Source organism: Rhinolophus ferrumequinum, chromosome 21 (genome assembly GCF_004115265.2).
Source record: "Rhinolophus ferrumequinum isolate MPI-CBG mRhiFer1 chromosome 21, mRhiFer1_v1.p, whole genome shotgun sequence".
Classification (NCBI taxonomy): Eukaryota; Metazoa; Chordata; class Mammalia; order Chiroptera; family Rhinolophidae; genus Rhinolophus; species Rhinolophus ferrumequinum.
Window position 1 is genome coordinate 24,906,240 of NC_046304.1, and position 25,353 is coordinate 24,931,592.

General features: G+C 34.5%; 1 protein-coding gene across 1 annotated transcript in view; it reads right to left on the reverse strand.

Moving 5' to 3' along the window:
• Positions 1–369: 369 nt before the first annotated feature.
• The window catches only part of APPBP2 (amyloid beta precursor protein binding protein 2), a 50,917-nt gene continuing 25,933 nt past the window's right edge, over positions 370–25,353 (reverse strand). Inside the window, exons 5-13 of the mRNA XM_033090050.1 lie at positions 18,148–18,316; positions 15,358–15,447; positions 14,016–14,083; positions 13,830–13,935; positions 13,025–13,149; positions 9,979–10,064; positions 8,159–8,349; positions 7,056–7,221; positions 370–4,951 (exon numbers count right to left, since the gene is read on the reverse strand). Coding sequence (XP_032945941.1) covers positions 4,698–4,951; positions 7,056–7,221; positions 8,159–8,349; positions 9,979–10,064; positions 13,025–13,149; positions 13,830–13,935; positions 14,016–14,083; positions 15,358–15,447; positions 18,148–18,316 — 1,255 coding nt within the window. The 3' untranslated portion in view covers positions 370–4,697. The remainder of the gene's footprint in view (positions 4,952–7,055; positions 7,222–8,158; positions 8,350–9,978; positions 10,065–13,024; positions 13,150–13,829; positions 13,936–14,015; positions 14,084–15,357; positions 15,448–18,147; positions 18,317–25,353) is intronic.

The following is a 25,353-nucleotide window of genomic DNA, read 5'->3' on the forward strand; positions in this document are numbered from 1 at the left end:
GAACTGAAACTCAAATCCAGGGTTTTCTCCATGATGAAAGCCAGCAGACTGTCACCACATCTCATCACCCATTTTCAGCCTTTCAGAGTTAGAAGACTAGGGCAAAGAATGGTGTAGTTATTTTTGTAAAATCCCCTGCATTAATGTAGCGTTCGGTCTTTTCCAAAGCATTTTCACGGTCACCATTTCCAAATGCGGTTACCAGGTACCTCCTCTGCCACACATCTTACTTTTCTTGAACAAGAGCACTTCTGTTCTAGTTCCAACAGCTTCTCGCACTGTTCTCTAATGAACAGCATGCAATGTTTAAATAATCCCAAATCCCAAACTAAAGTGATCAAACTAAATTGGAAACAGATACACTACGAAGGCAGGAACACTGTATTTATTAAGTCAATAATTCATTTTTAGCAATACAAGTACAGAATATATCACAATGCTGGTTACAAACATACTTGGTATGGTTTAATGGTTACAAATAATGGTGGGCACTACAAGTTTGTGATAAGGATAGGAAAGGTCATTCTGACACAATGAAGAACTGTCTTAAAAAAATCTACCAATGACCTTAGATATTTCTATAGAAATTACTGTGGCACTATTAGTGGGGATTTTCATGTAAAGAATTGTCAGTGATTTGCTTTTAGTTATTTCATTAAGACCTTTTTGCGTCTATTAAACTAAAATCCCCTGTTGCTTAATAAAGTATAAAAATAGTACTGACCTGGTAATATTTAATAAAATGTAGCATTCATTCACATCATAAAAGTAGAACTAAAATGAAAAGTTTTAGTTACCATGGCAACATATCTTCCCATAAAAGGAATATACAGAAATGAGTAATGTTACACAAATTGTACCTGCAACAGTTATTTAGTGATCCAACACTTGTGCACCACAAACCAAGTTTTCTAGATATCTATATATAGCATATATTTTTAATCTTAAATTTTACTTTTGAAAAAAATGTACACTTCAACAAACTCACTAAGGCCACTCATGCTACCAATACCTAGGGTTGCAATTAAAGAATCTTATTTAATAAATCCTAACGCACACTCCTTCAGATCACCAACAGGGTAAAACCAGTTTTCTGCCTAAAACATTCCTGAGATTTGTGGACAATACAACTACTAGTGTTCAAGCTGGAGATTAATCCAAATGTGAGATTAAAGGAAAAAAAAAGAATTTCCTAGCAAGATCTGAGGTCCTCCAAAGCTAATAAATGAAATGTTAATTTTGAAAGCAAAAATAAAACTAAGGTTTGCACTTACAAATAAATTGTAACTTTGCTATCCAAAAAAAAAAAAAAAAAACAGTTTGGAAGTTGCAAGGCTACAAATTTTGGGGAAAAAATAAAAACCGACTGGCAGTTAACTATACCTACTAGTTAGCAAACCATTCTTTCGAAAGTACGGCCAAAAGCGTCAATCATGTTTTAGGCATGGGTTGACTGTTCAGCATTCTGTTTGCAATATAAGGAGCAGCCAAGTGGCAACTCGTTATTCATAAGATTGTAGCCTATGCTCTGAATTTTCACATTATGAACTCTTCCCAAACAGCCTAGGAACAAAGGTTTTTGTCAAATCTTTTCTTTTCACAAATGAAAGCATATTGGGATAACTATACAGGAGGTACTACAAAGCAATAGTGAGTTCATTCTTAAGCAGAGGCAGAACTTTGATGGTAATAAGGGTCCCACTGCTTTGAGCAAAGTCAGCTGAGGGCACCCATAAAAATTATGGTCTAAAAAACCAATTGGCTTCATTCAACTGAATACATGCGTGACTGACCACCTGTGTGGCACAGGAGTGTTACAGAGCTCCCTGATGCACCCAACTTGAGTAGCACCAAACTTTAGGAAAAAGATTGGGTAAGAGAAAAGAAATAAAAAGTCAGGGAGGATGAGACTAAACACCCCTTATTTAACATTACTTAGCTGAACTTTCAGAAAAATCTTTAAGTAGCTCTGGGCTTCCTTATACACAACCCCACCACATGAGAAGTTTGTGCAAGCTATTGGCTATTGTGAGGTAAATTTTACTTCTTCCTTTGAGTTTTTTTTTTAAAACCCCAGAAATCATGGTGACATTTACTGCTCTAACTTACCCTAATCATCCCTACTAAAAGGATAAATCCCACATTTTAAATTATTAGGGTATTATTTTTCATTAGAACCAGAAATAATAGCATATTAGGTAACATTACTAACAGAAACTGGAAATCTCTTTTCTCCACCTAGAGTATTTGCATTAAATCAAAGTGTATGGATTTATAGAAACCACACTAAAGCAGTGGTAATAAGGGGAAAGTACCAATAATGATTTTTTTTTTTAAAAGAAAAAACTGGCTGCCACTTAACATTCTCACCCTGTGATCCTCGGCTTCTGAATATCATGTTGCTTTATCACTGAGTGTGAGCTAAGCTAAGTTCAAATGGAATTTACAGTGGATGAGGCCTTAAGTCATTTGCTTGATTTTATCCTAGGAAATGCTATGTGCATAAAACCAAAAAAATAGATTAAAAAAAAAAAACTTCATATGGAAACATAAGTTTCAAAATATTTATTGAAAAACAATTTACCATGACATTCCTGTACCACAAACATACCACAGGACTCTAAATAACCAACAAAAGTATACAAAGCCTATCCTGAAAATATCTTTGGAGGTATTAAATATATAGGCCCATGAGGATAGAGCTGAGTAACTTAAAAATGTTAGTTCTTGGTCACACAGACTATTTGGTAATTGACAGAGCGGTGCCTCTTGGCATTAGATTGCAATTAACTGGCGTGGGGGGAAGGGCAGGTATGCCAATGTACTCTTTTCAAAATCGAAAAGAAAATAATTGAATTTAAGGATTAAACCTAGGTTTTGAAATCACGTAGTTATAATCTTAGGATCTGAGCTTGCTTCATCTCTTTAGGTACCTCCCCCAGTCAATTCCCTCCTGGGGACTTAAAAACACTGGCTCATAACCAACAAGAACTGCAAACAACAGTTTTAAACAAGATGATATTTTTAGGCAGTTCAAAAAAGTGTTTACAATCAAATTTATCTGAAATCTCCAATTAAATTTTCTGTATCCAATGTGGCAGAGTTTAGATTTTTTCCCCCTCACACCCTAATGTGCATGTTAAAAGAAAACCAAAATTCAACACACATCCACTCGCCCACAGAGTACTCCAAGCATTAGCCAGGAGTAACCATCTCTAACAGCCAAGTCATGAAACCCCTGAAAATAGGGGGGAAAACCCTGATTCTTAACTATAGAGGCACCAAACAGGCCACTATAATAAGAATTGAGGTAAGAGCAAAAGACCTTTTTGTTTCTTGGACTGCTACGTGTCACACTTCTCAAATTTGAATATTACCTCAACATTAAACATTGCTTAAAAAAAAAAATCAAAACCCAATAAAGAGAAGACAAATTAGTGAACTAGATGTATCATTAGGGAATCTTCCCATTTGACTTGTGAATTTCAAGTACAATAACTTAGTTGTACTATTATTTACCATAAAAGTGAAAGCTTTCTAAGACTTGCTTATTTGGGGGCATTCCTTTTTCCACTAATCCCCACAAACCATATAGTAACCTAAAATTCCCATCTGGACAAGAGCTATTTCATGACTCTCAGCAATATATTTGTTAATTGCACTGATTATTAGAATAACTTTTAAAATGAGGGGGGTGGCTGTAGCAGATACGCATATTTATAGACTTGCTTATGGCATTGCTGTTGTGTGTACCTTGACTAAAGATATGCCACTGAAATTGCCCAATTTCCCTAGTTTGGTTTCTATTATTACATGAATACAATTTTTGCATTATCACTTTTCATTATACATCTAAATGAAATCATTCTACTGATAAAGGTATATGCAGGGGCTAAAATAATAATCTAAAGCCTCTGGTCCAAATAACCCTTCAACCCTTTCTATATTAGGCTGGTCCTTTTTAGATCCTCCTGGTCCTGTTAGCAAATGCTATCAGAGCATCTTACATTGTTGTACCAAAAGAAAAAACAAAACCAAAAACCAAAGAGTTAAAACTGCTGGTCTATCAGCTTTCTATTACTTACAGATCAACACTGGTCCAGTACAGATGAATCTGACAGTCCTTCCCTTGTAATAGAGCTCTGGAGTGGTTGTACCCACTTCTCTGGGTCAGGTAGCCAAACCTAAGTCAGGATGTCCGTCTTCTATTAGTACTTGTGTTAACTTTTCTATACTGCATAAAGATTTTCCCCATAAAATTTCTTTACAGTACAGTATTGAATACCTCCACAAGGAAGAATTATATGTTAAAAAGTTGTTAAAATCATCCTTACATAATAAGAATGCAAGTCTTTTAAACTCTTAAATAGTTTTATTTTGGGGTTCTTTTTTTCTTTCAGGCTTTCTGCAAAATGAATTATTTTTTAAAAAGAAAAAAAAAAGATTTCCTGTTGTTTGTTCTACTAAGTTGAAAATATGGGCCAGACTACTTATACATGCGGTACATGCTGAATATAACTGAATATAGGCTTATTCCTATGGACACTCTGCAAGATAGGGATCACCCAAATAGGGTCAATGGACTGGACCAGTGTTTCAATGCAAATTCCAGCCCCAAAAAACAACATGGTTTTGATTTCACAGTATGAATTCCCTGGAATCTGGGAAAAGGTAAATTAGTTAACTGAGGTCATCCCTCAGCAGCTCGGTCCCTCAACATTCTGAGAAATCAGGAAGGACTGTACCACTTCTTCAGTGGACTGGGGGCTGGTGTTGACGTCTTCCAGAGCATCGGTCACTGAATACTGTCGATCTCGCAACCGGTTCCAGTTAGACAGAACATTGTGATATTCAAACACTTTCTCGTAATTGCCAACGGAGTTGTAAAGTTTAATGAGACCTCGGTAATCATATTCTAGTCCACTGTAGCCTTCACCAAAAAGTTTCTTCCCTGAAAGGAAAAAACAACAAAAAAACAAAACAAAGAAAGTAAGCTCAACAATGAAATAACAAGCAGTTTCTACAAGACAAAGATAACACAAGTTTAATTCTTTAAACAGGGTGGCTGGCTTGGTTTCATTCCCTTGAAAGGAACAGATTCAATTCTTCTATCAGTGGTCCCAAAACCAGTCCTACCCATAAGCTATCTCTAAGACTTAAAAAAAAAATTTTCTCGTCTAAAGCAGATGGCCTCACCAGAATAAAATTACAACCTTTCATAGTCTGAAGGACTGATTTGGAGAGATCTAAAAGTAAAGAAAAACAGCAGCACCTCCAACAACAGAAAAATACAAATGCACAAGGCTAATCATTGTAGCATTCTTTGTAACTGCAAAATGTTAGAAACAAATGAAAATAGAATGGTCCGATCAACCACGGTACATCTATTCAATGGCACAGTATGCATCTGTACACAGAAGAAGAAGCCCTCAGTTCTCTATGAATTGATATGGAATGACTTATAGGGTATACTGTTAAGTTAGAAAAAGCAAAGTACAAAAAATTACCTAGAGTATGCTACCTTTTGTTCAAGAAAGGTAAATATTTATGAACATTTGTGCAAAAAGACACACAAAAAGGACAAATGAAAAACTAATGAGATTGGTTACAGTGGGTAGATGAGACGTGGGTAGAAGAAACTGGGAGAAATCATACATCTGAGAGGATACCTTTCTATAGTTCTGACTTTTAGAACATTAGTATTTCACATAACTCAAAAAAAATTAACAAAGAAGGGGAAAATGTTATACAGACATAAACAAATGAACCTAATTATCTTTCAACTGAATAACTACATTGACAAGGTGGAGTGGGGAAGAGAGGAATAACCCAAGTAAATTTTGAACACAGTATTTATTCTAAGTATACACCTTCAGGCTAGACAAAGAAAATTGCAAACAAAGACTGTACTCTAAGTAGTAGGTCTGTTCTTCATAGTACTATGGGTTAACAATTCTAAACTATTTAATGCATATTTTAGGGTCAGGCAAGTCAATATATTATGGATAATGGGGAATCCACATATACATGAATACATAACTTACAAGTATGACAGAGGTAGCACAGCAGAGGGGAAAGGATAGTGTTTTGAAAAAATGGCCTGGGTGCGTGTATCCATATGGGGAGAAAAAAAACAGAATCTGATTCCTACCTCACACCATAAACAAAAATCAACTTCAGGATTACAGATCTAAATGTGAATGGTAAATCAGTTTCCAGAAGATAATCTTCTAAAAGAATATCTTCATGACTTTGAGGTAGGAAGATATTTCTTAGAAAGAAAAAGTGCTACTCATAAAAGATCAAGACATACGATTACATTAAAATTACAAACTTCTGTTCTTTGAAAGGCACCATTAAGAAACAAGCAGTAAAATGAGAGCTATCTGCAACATATAACCAACGGGCTTGTTACATCCATATTGTATAAAAAAGTCCTATAAACCAGTAAGAAAACAATAAGACAATTCAGTATGAAAATGGGGAAGAGCTTTAACAGGCACAACATTAGATGATGCCCACAGAATCTTATTTTGTAATATATAAGTCTGAAATGGAAACCATCCAAGTGTTCTGAATATCTATTAACAGTAGAATGGATAAATAATGAAATACCGATCTAATAATATATTATAAAGCACTGGAAATTAACAAGCAACAGTGACCTGGAACAACACAGATGTATTTCACAATTCATGTTCACCTAAAGAAAACAGACATACAAAAATATACACTGTATGATTCCATTTTCATCAAGTTCAAAAACAAGTAAACCTGATGTTAAAGTCAGGAGAAGGGAGGAGGTAGTAATTACACAAATTGTTGAACTACTTTTGCTTATATTTAACACTCTGTCATAATTGTTCATACTGGTTTCAACATCAATAAATCATGTTTAGGAAAATGTTCCAGATGATTTTTGGGTGGTTCCTAGGAATTCCTGGTAGCTCTATACTCATTTAAGTCTTAGTAGTAACACTTCCCTTATACAACATATAAGATGTTGACATGTTGATCTCTAATGAATTGGCCAAGAAAATTTAAAAATAACATACCAATTGCTATAGATCGCAAATAAAGTTTCTCAGCATTTTCATATTGATTCATGTCATAATTATATAAAGAAGCCAGATGTCCCACTGAAAGGGCTACTTCATAATCTTCTTGACCGAGAAGTTGCTCTTTAATCTGAATTGCTTTGATGTGCATTTCTTCAGCTTCCTGAAAAATAATTAAGCTGTATGAACCATTAGATTGTATCAACAATTCTTACCCAATGAGTAAGGTTTTTCTAATTGCCAAAGACATCGCATGGACGGCATAAGGTAATCAGATCAGAGAACATACTATGCTATTATTCCAAAAGTGGCCTGTGAGAAGCATTATTGGTTTTGAGAAGCTCTGCACATAACCTGATGATAGTAACAGTGTTCTGTTCCGAAAATGTTAAGAGAAAACTTGCCCTGGTAATAAAAAATTGTTCAAAGAAATTAACTCCAAAGCTTTCCAAATGAAAATTATTTCTTTCAGTTAACATGCTCTAAAATTTAACTGAACCTTGTGAAGAAACTCTATACTATAGCATGTTAATGTACATAGGAGTACACTTTATTTATTGGAGTTTGGGCAATTTTTATTCCAACAAACTAAACTCAGGTTAATTGAGGGATATATGTAGATTAATTTTCAGGTAAAAATTAACGTCTTAGGCAGCCACTCTCATCCTTTCCTTATTGCAACCCTAAAAGGGACATTAAGAATTTATAATCCAAAGTTCTACAAGGAAACTAAATTCAGTCAATTTTTATTGCTACAATTAACAATACTTGCAGTATTTCTTGCATGCTTACTATGTGCCAGGCATTCTGCTAAGTGCTGTACTTAACTAGCTAAGATCTATGTTTTCAAGTCTAACTATAACAAGCACTTGAGCTTTTGTGGTTTGATATGTTTCTTATTTCTCCACAGTCTGGATTTTAAAATTTTATTTATATTTTGAGTATGTTGTTTTATACTAGCTATTTTCTCATTTTTTTTGGTGGAATAAGGTCGGAGTATAATAAATGTATACTTTATTAAGATTACTGAAATTATTTAAGATTGTACTTTATTACCTTAAGATTACTTAGAGAAAAATAACAGTAAAACACGCTTCTACCTTAAATTTTCTCATTGACTGATACAGTCTTCCAAGGTTTCCATAGTGTTTTGCAGTCTGTACATTAAATTCCCCAAAAGCTTTTTTAGCTAGTTGGAGTGAAGACAGGTGCAAATCATGAGCTTCTTGAAGCAGCCTCTGTTCAGTTTCTTTATTATGACAGTCAATAGCAATTTCCTCTAAAATAAGTGCTAAATAAGAAAGTGATAAAATTAGTGCACTTCCAAACCATGTAGCAAAGCTAATCAGACCATATCATTTACAATTAAATTCTGTAAATGTTTTTTGTACATATGTATTTATGTGTGGTTATGGTTTAAAACTGGTGAAGATGAAATGTATTCCACTTTAATGAAAAAATACAGTTTGGGGGTTGTTCAGTTTTACATAGTGTAATGAATTTCAAATTTAAGAAAAACAATGGTATGCATCAAATTATGTTGCAGAATTAATTTATATTTTACTAGACTAGTATACTTTGCTGATGTGAATTTGTTTTATAAAGCCAATGGAAAAAGGAAAAGGCAAAAATTTTTAACTTATGAAACTGTCAAGGAGTACTTAAACACTGTTGAAAATTTTGAAACTGCACTTTTATAAAATATGTTTAACCAAATACAACTAAAAGAACTGGTTTCCTCCTATTCATTTGACTGACAAAATCAGGCAAGACGACAGCGCAATTTCAAAGTCACATGTAAGACTTTCCAATTCCACTTAAAGTTTTAGAAATACATAGTCTTTTACCAGGTAATTTTATTTCTAGGAAAATTGTCCATATGCAGAAAAGTAAGAGATTTAGTTTATTGTAGCAATTTTAAAGAACGAAAGGTTAACAACAATATAAAGATCCAATAATAGAGGTAATATTTTCTCTTAAAAATATTAGAGAAAAGGATATATACCTACACGTACTGAAACGGAAAAAATGTTCATAACATATAAAGTGAAAAAAGCAGATTATAAAATTTAAAAAAATTCATTCATTCCATTATTATAAGATAGAGTCTTAAAAAATTCACCAAAATGTTGATTTTGGATTGGTGGAATTTCAGGTGACTTAATGTTTTTCTACCTAACTTTTAATTTCTTCAATTAATCATGTAGTACTTGTGTACTTTATAAATGCAAACTGGAGGGGGGGGAACCCCGTTCTAGAATTAAGGTAAAATTTTTCCAACATGCATGGATAATGTTACCCTATAGTTCATGATCCAATTATACTGGTAAAATAAATGCCTTAAATGAGAATTTTGGTAGTGATTAGAAGAAAAGTTAAAATAAGAAAAAAAGAAAGTGATATTTGGTAAGAGCCCTACAACAGTAAGGGTAACATGATGTGAAGCTGAGTTTCAGGATCCTGTACTATAAAGCTGAAGGTATGTGAAAAACCCATCTTCAGTTTGTTATCCATGTTACTGTGCAATAATCATTTGTGTTATTCTTCCATCCTCCCCTCAAAAGAAATAAATGAATGCATGTAAAGGGAGGGAAGGAGGGAAGATAGACATTCTGGCTTATTAACAATGTTATATGAGAGAAGCAAACAACCTTTCATTTTGAAACACTGGAAATTCTTAAGTAGAGTTGCATACAAATATTTTAAATCAGTGAACCGGCTAGCTTAATAATACATATAGTCTAATCCTAAGCACTGTCCTTGAGGAAACAAATACCCCTATTTTATACCATATATTATTAATTAAAAAATACCAGAGACGGGACATTACAATTGACAGCTCAAAAAAATCTAAATTACACACACACACACACACACACACACACACACACACACACACGAGACTAATTACAAAGGGTACCTTTCACCCTCTTTGAAGAAGCCAAAAGAAGATGATCTTCAGGTAGGATGTGGGTAATGATACCAATAGCTCTTTCAGCATGAAATCTGTAATACAGATAGATATAGTGTGGCATTTCTTTCCCCCCCCCCAAATCTTTCCCTCCGAGGCTTCCTTACCTCCCTTCTCCCTCCAACACTGAGTCATGAAAATTAAACCTTCAGACCACCATTTGGGCAAAAATGTGAAATGCAGATAGATATATTCCGGTATTTCTATTTAGTTACAAATGATTTAAGCATTAAAAAAAAAATCACAATTTGTAATATAATACTGATGGAATTTCTAGAACTATTTTGTTTGTTTAAACTTCCATCTGCTGTGGATCAACTTTTAACATCCAATGGATTCCCATCTCCCTCAGAATAAACTGTGAAGTTGTTTCGAAAGCCTACAAGGCTCTACATGACCTTTTACTGGGCTACCTCTCTGATCTCATCTCCTGGCACTCTCAGAAACAATCCAGTCTTTTCCCTCCAGTCACACAGACCCAGCAGTTTTCTCAACACACAAATCATGTTCTTACCTAGGACTCTTGCACTTGCTTTACTGTCTCTCTGGAATGCTCTTCCCTGGAATATCCACATGGCTCACTGCTGAAAAGGCTTTTCAGACCAGCCAATACCGTATTTCCCTGAAAATAAGACCTAGCCGGACAATCAGCTCTAATGCATCTTTTGGAGCAAAAATTAATGTAAGACCCGGTCTTATTTTACTATAAGACCGGGTATAATATAATATAATATATAATATAATACCGGGTCTTATATTAATTTTTGCTCCAAAAGATGCATTAGAGCTGATTGTCCGGCTAGGTCTTATTTTCGGGGAAACATGGTGCAAAAGTCCCTAAAATAATCTACCATCACTCTTTAAACTCTTAGCTTATTTTATTCATGTTCACAACTTGCATCCTCATCACCTGACATGTTTGGTTATTTGTTTATGGCCCATCTCGCCAAACAGAAGGTAAGCTATTTGTGTATTTTATCTGCCAATTCCTCTCAAACAACTCGCATATAACTGTGAGTCCTCCATCCCCATCGTCCAAGTAATCATTAATTTTTCTCAGATCTGTCTTTTAATTCACTAATTGTCTCTAGTTGTGTCTAATCTGCTGTTTAACTTGTCTACTGAGTTTTAATATCAATTACTATTTTCCAAATCTAGCCATCATAATTTTTATAACTGCTCCCGTTAAGATATAAATCATACCACACAATTCACCTATTTACAGCGTATAATTCAATGGTTTTTAGTATATTCAGCGTTGTGTTACCAATCACAATTTCAAAATATTTTTATCACCCCAAAAGGAAACCCTGTGCCCATTTAGCAGTCAATCTACATTTTCCTCCAACACCCCAGCCCTAGGCAACCACCTTTATTTTCTCTATGGATTTGCCTATTGTGGACATTTCACATAAATGGAATCATACAATATGTGGTCCTTTGTGACTGGCTTCTTTCACTTAGTACAATGTTTTCAAGGTCCATCCATGTTGTAGCATGTATCAGATGTTTTGTTTTTAAATCTGCCTTTTTTTTCTTTATTTTCCCTCCAAAATATTACTGATTCCTTCTTTTATATCAGAGTCAGCAATTTTTTTCTGTAAAGGGCCAAATAGTAAATATTTTAGATTGTGGGGGTCACACACTCTGTCCCAACTACTTAACTCTGCTGTTGTAGCGTGAAAGCAGCCAGACAATACATGAGTGAATGAGTATTGCTATGTTCCAATAAAACTTTATCTGGCTTGTAAGCCATTGTTTGCCAGCACATTTTATATCTTTAATCATTTAAGAATACTTACTATATAGCATCAACCAAAAAGTTCTGTTAAGTGACATTCTTAGAGTACTATGTTCATTATATCTGCTGACTTTCACTCACAGAGGAAATGTTTCCTTATTTATTTTTAATTTTTTTTAAATGATGAGTTAATCTTCAGTAGTGCTACATTTATGGAAAGTCTGTACGGCTTGAGTTGAGGGTTAATTATTTCCAAGAGTTTTACATTTTCTCCCAAAAGGCATCCCAAGAGAACTAGCAGTCTCAAAGTGCTTTTCAATGGTTTTCTCAATTTTGGGGTTCCAGCATACATGATGCCCAAACACAGAGTGGTACATGTCTGCAGTTATAAATTCTCCTATGAGGAATTTATGATACGCTTCCTTGTCATCATTCTTGCCAGTGGGTAAATTTTTTTCCCCTAGTCTATCTTTTCCCTGAGGGTGTAGTCTTCATCTTGGCTTCACGTGAGGATTTCAGTTCTAACTCACAACTTCCTGTGGGCTAAATGCCTTGTCTCTTAAACACAGGAATGTTGTTCAACCAAGGTTACAGAAACTTCTAAGCTTTCCCACCCCAGGGCAGTTATACCAAAGTTTGAATTTTAATCCATTATTTACTCTTTTGGATTTTAGTCCATTGTGGTCCCTTGGGGATTTCCTCTCTTTTGCAAGCTCAGTTATACATTTAAAAAGATGACTGTTTTATTCAGTACATTTCTGTGCATTTTGAGCAAGAAATTTTTAGGTTAAGTCTACCATTTAGCCAGATGCTACTGAATTACTCAAAGTATTGAAGGAAATATTCAAAAGAAAAGACATATTCCACATGAAGGTATAAAAGTCTCAATATTAAACCATATACAATCTAAATGAATGGCTTACAAATTGGTATGATTTTAAATGACTTCAAGAACATTTTATGGTGACAGAAGGTTTGACTTTCGGTGGTGAGCACACAATGCAGTAATATACAGATGATATATTATAAAATTGTACACTTGAAACCTATAATTTTATTAACCGATGTCACTCCAATATATTTAATAAAAATAAAATGAAACAAAAAAGTTTAAACACCAAAACATTTTAGGCATCATGTTAAAGCTCCCAGGCGACAAATTTAATACATAAAGTACGTTAAATACTACTATTAGGAAAACAAAACAATAGCAATAGCATTTAATCCCTCAATGAAAAGGAATGTGGAACTTACAGTGCATTGTCAAATTTCCCAGAGCTATATTGGTGAACGTAAGAAGAGTAAGCCAAGTCTTCGTGAGCTGTTGCTACATGGATATTTTTGCCACCAAATACTGATTGCCGAATGTCAAGGGCTGCCTGAAAGTCATGAAAATAACTGATAATACTGTAAATCCTTAGTAACCACTACCCAGTTAAATTAAGCATCCTAGTAGTTTAAACAACATTCAATCCCTCAGTTTTGAAGAAAAGTTCTGCTGTATTTAAATCACAGAACATAAAAGTCACCTATAAGGCTTGATTTTCTGAAGACTGGTTCTGACTTAAAAGGTTTAATAATAAAAATCATTTATGATTCTTGGGTAGCACATCAGTATTTCCCTCAATGCCCTTCTTCAGAAGTGAACTATAAAATCAAGGATACCTTGTCTAGAGCTATGGCATAACACATCATTTACCTGAGAATGATTAAGATAAGACCTAAAATAATTGTTAGTGACCCTCCTTGCTATTATAAAGGCAGCTATAATGACTTACACTCAATCAACAAAGACAAGCCATCATCTGGGCAAATAAAAAATGGAAAAGTATTCTTAATTATGAGCCCACAACCCAACAACTCTTTCCTTGAATGACTCTCTTTAATTCCTAAAACATTAACTTTTAAGCTTTCTGCATATTATTTAGTAAAATAATGGTGTGCCATATACAAGGAGGGCTCAGAAAGTTATTTTTAGAGTGGTTTATACACTGCAAACAAATACAGGTCAGCAAGTAGATTTAGGATGAAAGAAAAACAAGTGTAACTATTAACATACCTGATAAATTGCAACAGACTGACAGATATTATCTACATTGAGTAAGTAGAACCCATAATCTAGAAGTGTATCAGAATATTTTGGGTGTTTGGATCCAAAATGATCCCTATAAAAAGATACAAAATTATTAGGATATAAAGTAGAGACAGATAATTTGAAATGATATTTTTAGTAACAATCACCTACCGTGCCAAATACACTGCATGTTTAATTAACTGTTCTGCCTTCTTAAATTCACGTTTTACAACACAAGCCTAAAGATAAAATGAAAAATTGTTTAAAAAACTCGTAAACAGTTAGTGTCCTAAAATAGGTATACTTTACATATTCAAACTATAATGGTCAAAAAGGAAAAAAACCATCTTCAAACATAAGCTATATTTATAATTTCTTTCCTTCCAAGTACTTGAAAATTCTATTATAAATAGATCTATACATATTCTGGGAAGTTATAAAGCTTAAAATTTTAACAGCCATGCCCAATATAAACCTGTATAACACCATACACAGTTATTACAGTATTATTGACTATGTTCTCTATGCTGTACTTTACATCCCTGTGACGATTTTGTACCTGCCAATTTGTACTTCTTAATCTCTTCACCTTTTTCGCGCAGCCCCCGCAAACTCCCTCCCATTCATCTAATAATTTTTAAATGCACACAAATTTCAGTGTTCTTACTTCTTATATTTTGATTCATGACAACAGCCAGTAGTTTTTAAACTCTAAATATCATCTGCACATAGAAATACAAATCTTGTATATATTTAGTTCTTTATATTAAATGTATATCAAATGTTTTAAATTAACTAAAAACATATTAATATCTTTCTTCTAGCTTTGGTAACTGAATATTTATGCTATTTATTTGCTCTAAAATGACTTATTTAAATAAGTTTTACAGAAATCTTGGACTCTTCTATAATTTTAGAATCTTTCTTCTAATTGAAATTTCCATTAAGTAAAACCAACCAAAATGGAATATTCAAAACTGAAAAATCTCTGGGTAGAAAGAGTACATTTGAAATGTACATCAATGCTTTTAAAGCTTCAATGTACCAAAGCAGCAATTTTTAAACTTTACTAAATGCCTCAAAAAGTTAATGCATTTATTTAGAGTAAGAAAAAAACTAAAGGAAAAAAATCACATAAGTATTACCCACCAGGTCAAGTACAGAAATCTATCATATTGTGAGACTGCAATACTATGACCAAAAGATTTAAAACTAGGTTAATCCTTTAGGAGAAAAGTAACCAAAGCCCATACAACTGTGGCATAGAAATTCAGGTAGTTGTAAAGGTTAAAGAAAAATAAATTCAAGGCAGAATAAGCACCAAAATACTACTCTGATCTGTACTTTAGTTAGTTGAATTATCAAAATGAATTTTTCACAGGTTTTTCTGGGAATAGGAAAATTAGCCAAAGTCTGTATGTGAGACAGCTTTGTTAAATAATAGGTTAATTAAAACAAATTTAAAGCTTGCTAAATCCAAGAATTCATTTAATGATTTTAATAATATACTCACCTTCGAAGCTTGTCTTAAAACATCCACCACGACTTTGACTGGTAAGCCTGCTGTGATTTCTTTCATTGCCTCAATGCACCATTTATATGCCTAAACACACACACACACACACACACACACACACACACACACACAAAGAGCAATAATTGTGATAAATCAAATTGAAAGTATTTAATAAAATAATTGTGCATTTTTTCCTGCAAGTTTTCAAGTAGTTGAGCAAGAACACACACAAAATATTTACACTTAAAATTTCCTTTCCAAGGTAAAGTTTTCTTGAGAATATAAGTTTCATTTTTCTTTGGACATGTGACACATATTCAGGAAATCAGAGGCATGTCCTCTCTTGCCCGTAAGTCTCTGCACATACTGTTTCCTCCTTCTTCCAACTCCTTGACCAACCTAACTTGTCTCTCAGGTTTCAGCCTCAGACTGGGTTTCCCCTACTATAAAGCTTATTATTTTGTATCTTAATTGCCAGTTTAGTTGAGTGCTTCCTTTGTGCCAGCTATTGTTCTAAGCACTTTATGTTCATTAACACATTTCATTGACACAACAAACCTATGAGATGCGTACTATTATTATGGAAAACTGAAGTGCAGAGAGGTTATGTGCCAGGCAGTGTGTTAGCACATAGGTATTTATCTCGTGGGGAACAAAACATAAAATGATCTTCCTCTCTTAGTGGGGGAAAGGAAAAAAACCAAAATAAATTACTTTGGATAGTAAGAACTGCTTCAAAGAAACAGAATATTATGAAGGGATCATAAGGAATGGGGGGTAGAATTAGAAAACCTGGTTTGTTTATAAGATAGTAAATAGGCTGATTTTGCTCCAGAGCAATAAGGTAAAATCTTTAGAACTGTGGTAGACTGTAACACTGCTTTAAAGTACTTGTTGCCCCATCACTGAGGAAGGATATACTTCCCTTCCACATTAAAGACTAGAGTGGTCATGTGATTCCCTTTGGCCAATTAAAATAGGAGCTGAAATGAAATGTGCCATTTCTGGGAGAAAGCTCTACAAGCCAGTAGTACTTCCCCATGATGTTTATGCCTCTGTTCCAAGGCTGGTAATGTTCTAGAGAGAAAATGCTCCACCACATGGGGTTCTGATTAAAGCGTAGACATAATGTTAAGCAGAGCCAGAGATCTCCAAGACAGGATGTAGCATAAGCAAGAAATAAATTTTCATTGTTCCAAGCCACTATTTTGAGGTTAATATTACCTCAGCAGAGCTTAGCCTCCCCTCCTATCAGAATATGGTGATAATTCATCAAACGGTATCCTCAAGATTTGTGTAGTTTTTCTCTAGATATGAATGACAAATTTATTTATACTTAAAAGGATAAACTATCAAAATTATCCAAGAAATATTCATAAACTTAAACAATCCTCATGAACATGCTGAGAGCTATAAACACCATGAATAAGGCACTGTATAAACTCCCAATCCAAATGCAGAAAGAAAATAATTGCCTAATAAAGAAAGTAGAAACTTTGTTCCACTAAATACATTGATGCGTCTGGACATATTAAGATGGGCCTGGAGCTGAGCATGGGAGTAAAGAATGGCTAGTTATGAATCACTCTATGTGACAGAAAGAAGAGTGTAGAGTTCTAGAGGGAAGTATGAAAAAGAGGGATGAAAAGAAACGATGAAAGAGGAATGCGAGGTGGCTAAGGTGAGCTCCTATGTACAGATATAAAAAGATGGTGGGGCACCTGGAGAACTTCTAAGATTGGCATTTTTAATACTCAATCTGCTGTTATTTGCCTCACTCACATTTCCAGTAAAGTCGGCTATCCACACAAAAGCCTCTGTGAATGGAATTCTTTTTTGGTGTATGAAAATCATGGAAAGGGGCCAAGTCCTACATTTGGGGCGACAAACTATGAAACAAGGGGCAGCAAAACAATCCATCAACAGAACTAATTCAGCAGATACAGGAATTCAGCATTAAAAACAACCAGAAGAACATACATAAAGCACCTGAGAAATTGCAGACATGCTGATAAGGATTTTAGGTTTTTACGCATGCGTTTGATGCCTTCTTATATAGGTATTTAAAAGCAGGATGAACACTGGAGTTGCATAACATCACTTTATAATTATTCTAGAATATTATAGTTTCATTTCTAATTGTACTTTTCCTTTAAATATGGAACATATATATAGCAAAAAATCAAGATAAGGATAATTTTAAAACATGAAAGCTAAATGACAGCTACCTGACAGCATAATTGTAAGCTGACAGCATGAAATAATTATAATATTCCATAAATAAAGCAACCAAGTAAAATAGTTAAGCATACATAGATCAGTTCTCAACTAAGTATTCATTACCACCAAAACATTAATTTAATAGTATAAAGCCAGTATATATATCTTTCTCATAAGGCAGAAGAAGAAGCAAAACAATGCAATATAAATAAAATCTAGCTTCCTAATGCAATGAATGCCTTCAAGTTATGAGAGCTTACCCAGAGTTACATAATCAGTAATAAGCATCTATTAAAGTTTATTTAACAGAGCGCTCCCATCAAAATAATTTAGGTAGAGATATATTTGGTCAAGTTAAAAACAAAAACAAAACAAGCCCTAAATCGTACACGTTTAAAATCCATCTCATGGAATACTTCTTTTGCCTGATTTAAAACATTCCATTACAAATGTGTACTGCTTTAAATACCTAACGTGTGAAAATGAGATCTGTTAAGACAAATACAAGAGTATATCTGTTTTATAGATACTTACTGGTCAAAATGAAATGCACTTCAAAATACTTACCTCATCATAGTGACTTTTTGCAAATAGGAGTGCACACAGCTCTCCATAGAGTGCAGCTTTGTTTGCTTGCTGGCCATGTTTGGAGAGTTTATCCATATATGTCTGAGCTAACTTAAATGTTTCTTCACCCAAATGATATTTGCAATTTCCATTTCGCACATGAAGCAACCTGTAAAAGCACACACAATATTCCTCTATTTTTGATACTTCCAGCATGGTTGGCCTGATAACCTCTTACAGATCATTATGTGGTGTCCCAGTGAGTTAGGAAACTAGATCCAAGAAATGAGGCAGGACTGGAAAATATCTGTCTGGCTCAAACTAGGATCAACTCACGCACATAAAGGAAGTAAATACTCTTCCCAGAGAATTACATATGATTAATCTCATCCAACTTTGATTCCTTATCTTCTCGAAAGATGTTGTATGCTTAGTGCACTCAGCATGTGCTATATCTAGCTTCACCTTAACTCTTTGTGCTCCAAATCCAAAAGTAACCGAATCTCATTATAAAAAATTTGGAAAATAAGAAAATGAAAATCAACATGAAATACTATTACCTACCATTACTTTCCATTCTTTTTTCTAGATATTTGTGTAACACTTGATCAGTTACCACTCACTTTATGTTGCTTCATAAATACTCATTTTTGCTTATCTTTCCGATAAGGTAAGTTCACTGAAAATAGTGGTATTGGAAGCTGTTTCCGTTATAACCTTTGTCCTCTCTGGTGAAAACATACAGAGTTCTTTACACAAAGTAACTTTACACAAAGTAGCAAAGTAAAACTATGCTAACTAATGATAAGCAAGAGTAGTGAAATGCTTTAGGTCCAGACTGAGGTGTAGATAGCAACAGGAGACATACAAGACAGGAGACTAATGTGAGGATGGGACATGTACTTCTGTTTCTATTGTAATGCTGGCCAGAACATTATGTCCCGGTATCATGCCAATACAATTTTCGGAAAATGCTCAGCCCTGAGAGCGAACAAGGTATAAAGATCATTTTTTAAAAAGCCAAGTATGGAGAGGTTAGGACGTATTCTTCAAAAGTATTATTAAAAACAGGTACTTACAATTTACTTTTTCTTTCTTTCTTTTACAATTTACTTTTTCTATCTACACCAAAAATATTAACAGATCAATCATCCGGGATGACAAATACTTAACAATCTTCTAATCTCAATCATTTGTCCAGTCAAATGAAACAGGGCTATTTGATAAAGTGGCAAATACACACGATGGCAGTGTGCATCCTCCCAACACTCACCATATAATTATCTGCTTTTAGAAAAGACTAAAACCCTAAATCAAAATAATACACCAAAGTTAATCAAATATTCTGAATGGAGTATCTTTCATAATACCAAATTCCAACTTAAAGCAGAAACACATGTAATAATTTATCAGGCTACTTTTGAATGGTGGGCAAAGTAGACTTATATTCTTAAGCAGAAGTAGAAAAGTAGAAAAAATGTGTCTTGGTATACAACTTTTCATGCTACACTAACTGTACTCATACAGAATAGAGAGATGATGTCACTTTGTCAAATTGTTGATCTAATGACCAAGTAGTTTGCAATGACCTCTGTCACAATAGAAACCATTCATAGGAAGATAGAACTGAAATCTAGTAAAACATTACAGTAAAAAGAAATATGGAGGGGCGGCTGGTTGGCTTAGTTGGTTAGAGTGCAGTGCTCATAACACCAAGGTTGCCAGTTTGATTCCCACATGGGCCAGTGGGCTAGCTGCGCCCTCCACAACTAGACTGAAAACAATGACTTGACTTTGAGCTGATTGGTCCTGGAAAAACACACCGTTCCCCAATATTTTTCAACTAAAAAAATAAAGAAATATGGTAGTTCCGGGATAAAGTTTTGAGACTCTCACAGTCAAGTACTGACTGAGCATATTATGTGCCAGTCATTTTTCTAGGGGCAAGGAGGTCGTGGTAAACAAGACAGAAAGAATGCATGAACACAGAAGATTCATTCTAGTTGGGAAAAGTGTGTTAGGGTAGACAGACGAACACACCAACAAACAAGACTTTCATTGAAAGAATGCTATGAAGGCGATAAAAATAGGGTAATACACTTAAGAGCTTCATAAAAGAGGTGCTTAGGGTAGACAGCGAAGAATTCTCTTGAGGAGGTAACATTTGAGTTGACACCTAAATGAAGAAGAGGCAATCAATCACATGAAGATCTGGGGGAAAACAAGTTCCCAACAGGACAAATGCAAAGGCCCTGAGAAAGGGAAAAGAATTCTGGCATAATCAAAGAACAGAAAAAAGACCAATGTGTCTGTATGGATGAAGGATTATGTAAAAAGAGATGAGAAAGCAGAGATAAGAATGATTTTATAGGGCTTTGCTGGCCTCAGTAAGAAGTTCTGGTTTCAATAGTGAGAGATTATTTGATTTATGTTCTAAAACAACACCATCTAATAGAACTTCCGGAAATGTTCTATACATGTCCTGCTCCATTTGGTAGCCACTAGCCACAAGTGGCTTTTGAATATCTGAAATGTGCTTAGTGTGACTAAGGGCTGATTTTTAAATTTTAACTCTAATTTAAATTTAAATAATCACATATGCTTAATGGCTACCATATTGGACAGCGCAACTCTAGAAAGAATGTTCTGGCTGCAATGTGGAGAATGGATTATAATTAAGTCAAGAGTGGAAGCAAGGCAACAGGACATAAGATATTACAGCAGTTCAAAAAAAAAAACACCCGTAAGAAAAAAAGGATTAGTATTAGAAATACAGATTTCAGTTATCCAAATGGCTGAATGAGAAGATTAAAACCAGGTACAGGCTGTAAATTTAGAGAATGAAAAGAGCAGTGTTCACCTCTCACTGCTACAATACTAAGAACTGCATTTCCAATAACTTTCGCTGTAGGCATTCCCCTCAAATCGAAGTTTCTAGAAATTAATTGGTATATGATGGGGGTAGCAAACTAAATATTTCATGCCAGAAAAGCACAGCTCAGTATTTCCTACAGTACCTGCTGGATGTCTATCAAAAGGGCAAATTAAATATATGGAAGGAAAACTCTTCAGGGTCTGTGTGTCCATCTGGGCTGACACTGAGCAGGATACAGGACCCAAGGAACTTTTGGTCCAAGTGAGAATCTAATTTTGCCTTATCACTCAACCTAATGAAAAGGCAGGTTCTCAAGGCTCTCCAAATGTGGCTCTACCATGTACGCATAGTATTTTCTTATTATATTTTAAAAACTGATTTTATTTTTTAGAGCAGTTTTAGGTTCACAGTAAAATCCCATATACCCCCTGCCTCATAGCATTTAATTTTTATGACAACATAAGATCACATCTACTTGATCAATAGCTATTGTCCAAAGCAATTACTACTTAACTGGTTAAACTACTCATTGTTTGAAATGGAAACTATACCAAAGTGCAATCCCCAGCAGCTGTACCATTTTACATTCCCATTAGCAAAGCACAAGGATTCTAATTTCTCTACATAACTTGCTAACACTTTTCTGGGTTTTTTGTTTGTTTGTTTGTTTTAATTACAGCCACGTGGTAGGTGTGAAGTATCTCCCTCACTGTGTTTGATTTAATTTCCCTAATGACAAATGATGATGAGCATCTTTTCATATGTTTATTGGCCATTTACATATCGTCTTTAAGAAATGTCTGTTCAAAGTCTTTTACCCACTTTTTAATTGGGTTGTTTGTTGTTCCTGAGTTGTAGTTCTCCATATATTCTGGATACTAGACCCTTATCTGATATAAGATTTACAAATATTTTCTCATAGGTTGTCTTTTCACTTTCTTGTTAATGTCCTTTGATACACAAAAGTTTTAATTTTGATGACGTTCAATTCACCTGTGAACAGAGAGGGTTTTACTTCTTATTCCTAATAAGGATGATTTTTACTTCTTTTTGTTTAATTGGTTTGGCTAGAACTTTTAGGACAATGTTGAATAGTAGTAGTAAAAGAGGGTATCCTTGTCATGTTCTCAGGGAAAAGCTTTCAGTCTTTCACCATTGAAGACGTTAGCTGTGGATTTGTCATAAACGCACTTTACCATATTGAGGAAGTTCCTTCCTATTCCTAGTTTTCTGAATGTTTCCATCATGAAAAGGTGTTGAATTTTGTCAAATGTCTTTTGTGTCAATTGAGATGATCACGTTTTTTTTCCCTTTATTCTATTAATATGGTGTATTATATTCATTGGTTTTCTTATGTCGAAAACACCTTTGCATTCCTAGGATAAATCCCACTTAGTCATGGTATATAATACTTTTATATCTGTTGAGAATTTTTGCATTGTATTCAGAGGATATTACTCTGGAGTTTTCTTTTCTTGTAATGTCTTTATTTCTGGTTTTGGTAGCAGTTTAATGCTGGCCTCACAGAATGAGTTAGGAAGTTCCTTCCTCTTTAATTGTTTGGAAGACTTTGAGGACCGGTGCCAATTCTTCTTTAAATGTTTGGCAGAATTCACTAGTGAAATCTTCTTATTCTGGGCTTTTTTTTGTTGGAAGGTTTTTGATTACTAATTCACTCTCCTCACTTGTTATAGGTTTGTTGAGACTTTCTATTTCTTCTTGGTTCAGTTTAAATAATTTGTGTGTTTGTAGGAATTTATCCATCTACGTTATCTAATTTGTTGGCATACAACTATTCATGGGATTTTATGATTCTATTACTGAAAGGTTGGCAGTAATGCCCTAACTCATGTATCTGATTTTAGCTGTTTGCGTTTTCTGCGTCAATCTGGTATAGTTTTAATTTTAAGTGGGGAAGCAAAGCATGTGACACGTAGCAGGCACTGTTGGCTCCCTAACCAATAGCCACTTTCCCCAGTTAATGCTTGTTGGCAGAACCCTGATTTTCTTCTGGCACTGACCCCCTTTTCTCACAGGACTCAAGAGTATTTATAATTAGTTTAAGCCAACCATAGGGTAGTGATCCCATTCCACTTGCCAGTGATTCAGAGAACACCAAATGAGTTAGTTCTGGCTAGTGAGACTCAAGGGTAGATCAGCTGGGTGGTTTCTAAGAAAGGTTCCCTGTCATTAAAGATAAAATATGGTGCGTGGGAAGGGATTCTATCTTGTGCTGGACAATGTGGAATCTCCATGGGGTATCTCAAACCACAGCAGCATTCATACAACCACTGGGGAGTTAGCCAAAGACAAAAAAAAACCCAGCACAGAGGACAGAGGAGCAGATAGATAGAAGAAACCTAGTTCCTTAATAGATCTATGATTCTAAATTAACTGACCCTGGAGGCAATTGACATTGTATTGATAACCTTTTTATCAAATTCTTTGTATTTTTAGGGTGCATTGCTTATGTAGATGGCTGCTACCATATTTGCTATACAAGTGTTTAAGACCTTTCTGTGGATTGCACATTTTATTAACAATATTCCTTTGTATCAACTAATGGTTTTTATCCTGAATTCTGCTTTGTTTTGAATATTTGTTTTCTTTGTTTTAATTGGGAAATAGTGGGAACAGTGTGTTTCTCCAGGGCCCATCAGCTCCAAGTCATTGTCCTTCAGTTTTGGAGGGCGCAGCTCAGCTCCAAGTCCAGTCGCCGTTTTCAATCTTAGCTGCAGGGGGGCGCAGCCCCCCATCCCCTGCAGGAATTGAACCGGCAACCTTGTTGTTAAGAGCTTGCACTCTAACCAACTGAGCCATCCGGTAGCCCCAATATTTGTTTTCTTTTAACAATATATAGCTGGATTTCATTTTTTTAAACCCTCTTGGCAGTTGCTACCTTTAGATAGAGGAATTGAGCCCACTTACATGTACTGTGATGTTAGTTATTAGTTATACTTGGTTTTAATCTTTTCGTATTATTTTTCACTCAGCATAATTCTTTTCTCATTGTCTTAGCTTGTGTCTAGCCTGGACAGATTTTCAATCATTCTTACCCCGACTCCCACTACCCTAATTTGGAATGTCTATAATATTTTTCCATTATGCAAGTCATTATATATCCACCCCTACCATTCCTCCACTCACTAAGATGAGACTTTTCTAACACTTGTACTACTATACTACACTTGCCCAAATGTGTATTTTTAAAATAGGCTATAATATATACCCAAAAGAAAGCAACTTGAATATAGTAACATGAGCCTCCATTTCCCATCCAAAAAGTTTTTTGGCCAATTTGAATGTATCAAGTTTTAGGGACATATACATTTTTTAACTTATAATATTTAAATCATCTTTATGTCATGTTACATACAAATATTTAAAATCTAGGGGCGGCCGGATGGCTCATTTGGTTATACCACGAGCTCTGAGCAACAGGGTTGCCAGTTTGATTCCCACATGGGCCAGTGAGCTGTGCCCTCCACAACTAGATTGAAAACAACAACTTGACTTGGAGCTGATGGCTTCTGGAAAAACATACTGTTCCCCAATAAAACTAGAAAAAGAAAAGTAATTTACTTTCTTTTAAAAAAAAAAATCTAAATTTTCCTCCTTGCAATTTATGAAATAATTTTATCCAAACTATTCACATGCATCTTAAAAACATTTATCTTCATCATCATCATAACTACTTTTTGAGACATCTAACAGTTTTTCATAGTAAAACATTTTCACTTGTATGGATATTCAGCTCTTTTGAATCTGGTATGATGTCACCAGATATTTTATTCAAAGGTACCAGCAGCCACTTGCCAACATTAGGACTGCTGGGCTTTTCTATTCCATCTAAGGCAAGCAGATATCCATAATCTCCACAATCAAACCACTTATTGCATCACATTTCAAACTAATATGTAAAAAGCCAGTTAAAAAAGATACCTAATGCAACTATAAGGTTATGATCTCCTTAATAATTCTAAATGTGTTAAATTCCAGAAGAATATTCTACCTAGTGTTTTCTATGAGCTTCCTACGTTAGCTATGGCCGAGTTCTCAGGCTAACATTTCTTTCTCCACTACTACTTTGTTGTTCAAAATAATAGACTTGAAAAAAATCATACAACCTGAGGAATTCTATAAGGCAACTCTATTTATTAAGGGATAATGTTCAGGGGAAAAACCCTTACCTTACATTTACTAGTATGTGGTAACTGAGAATTTCTGTTTTATGTTATTTCTAAAATTTCCCTTTTATTTCCAGTTTAGAAAAACTCCTTAAGGTCTATTACAAGCTCCCAATGTGTTCTTCATTCTCCTTCTATTCCATT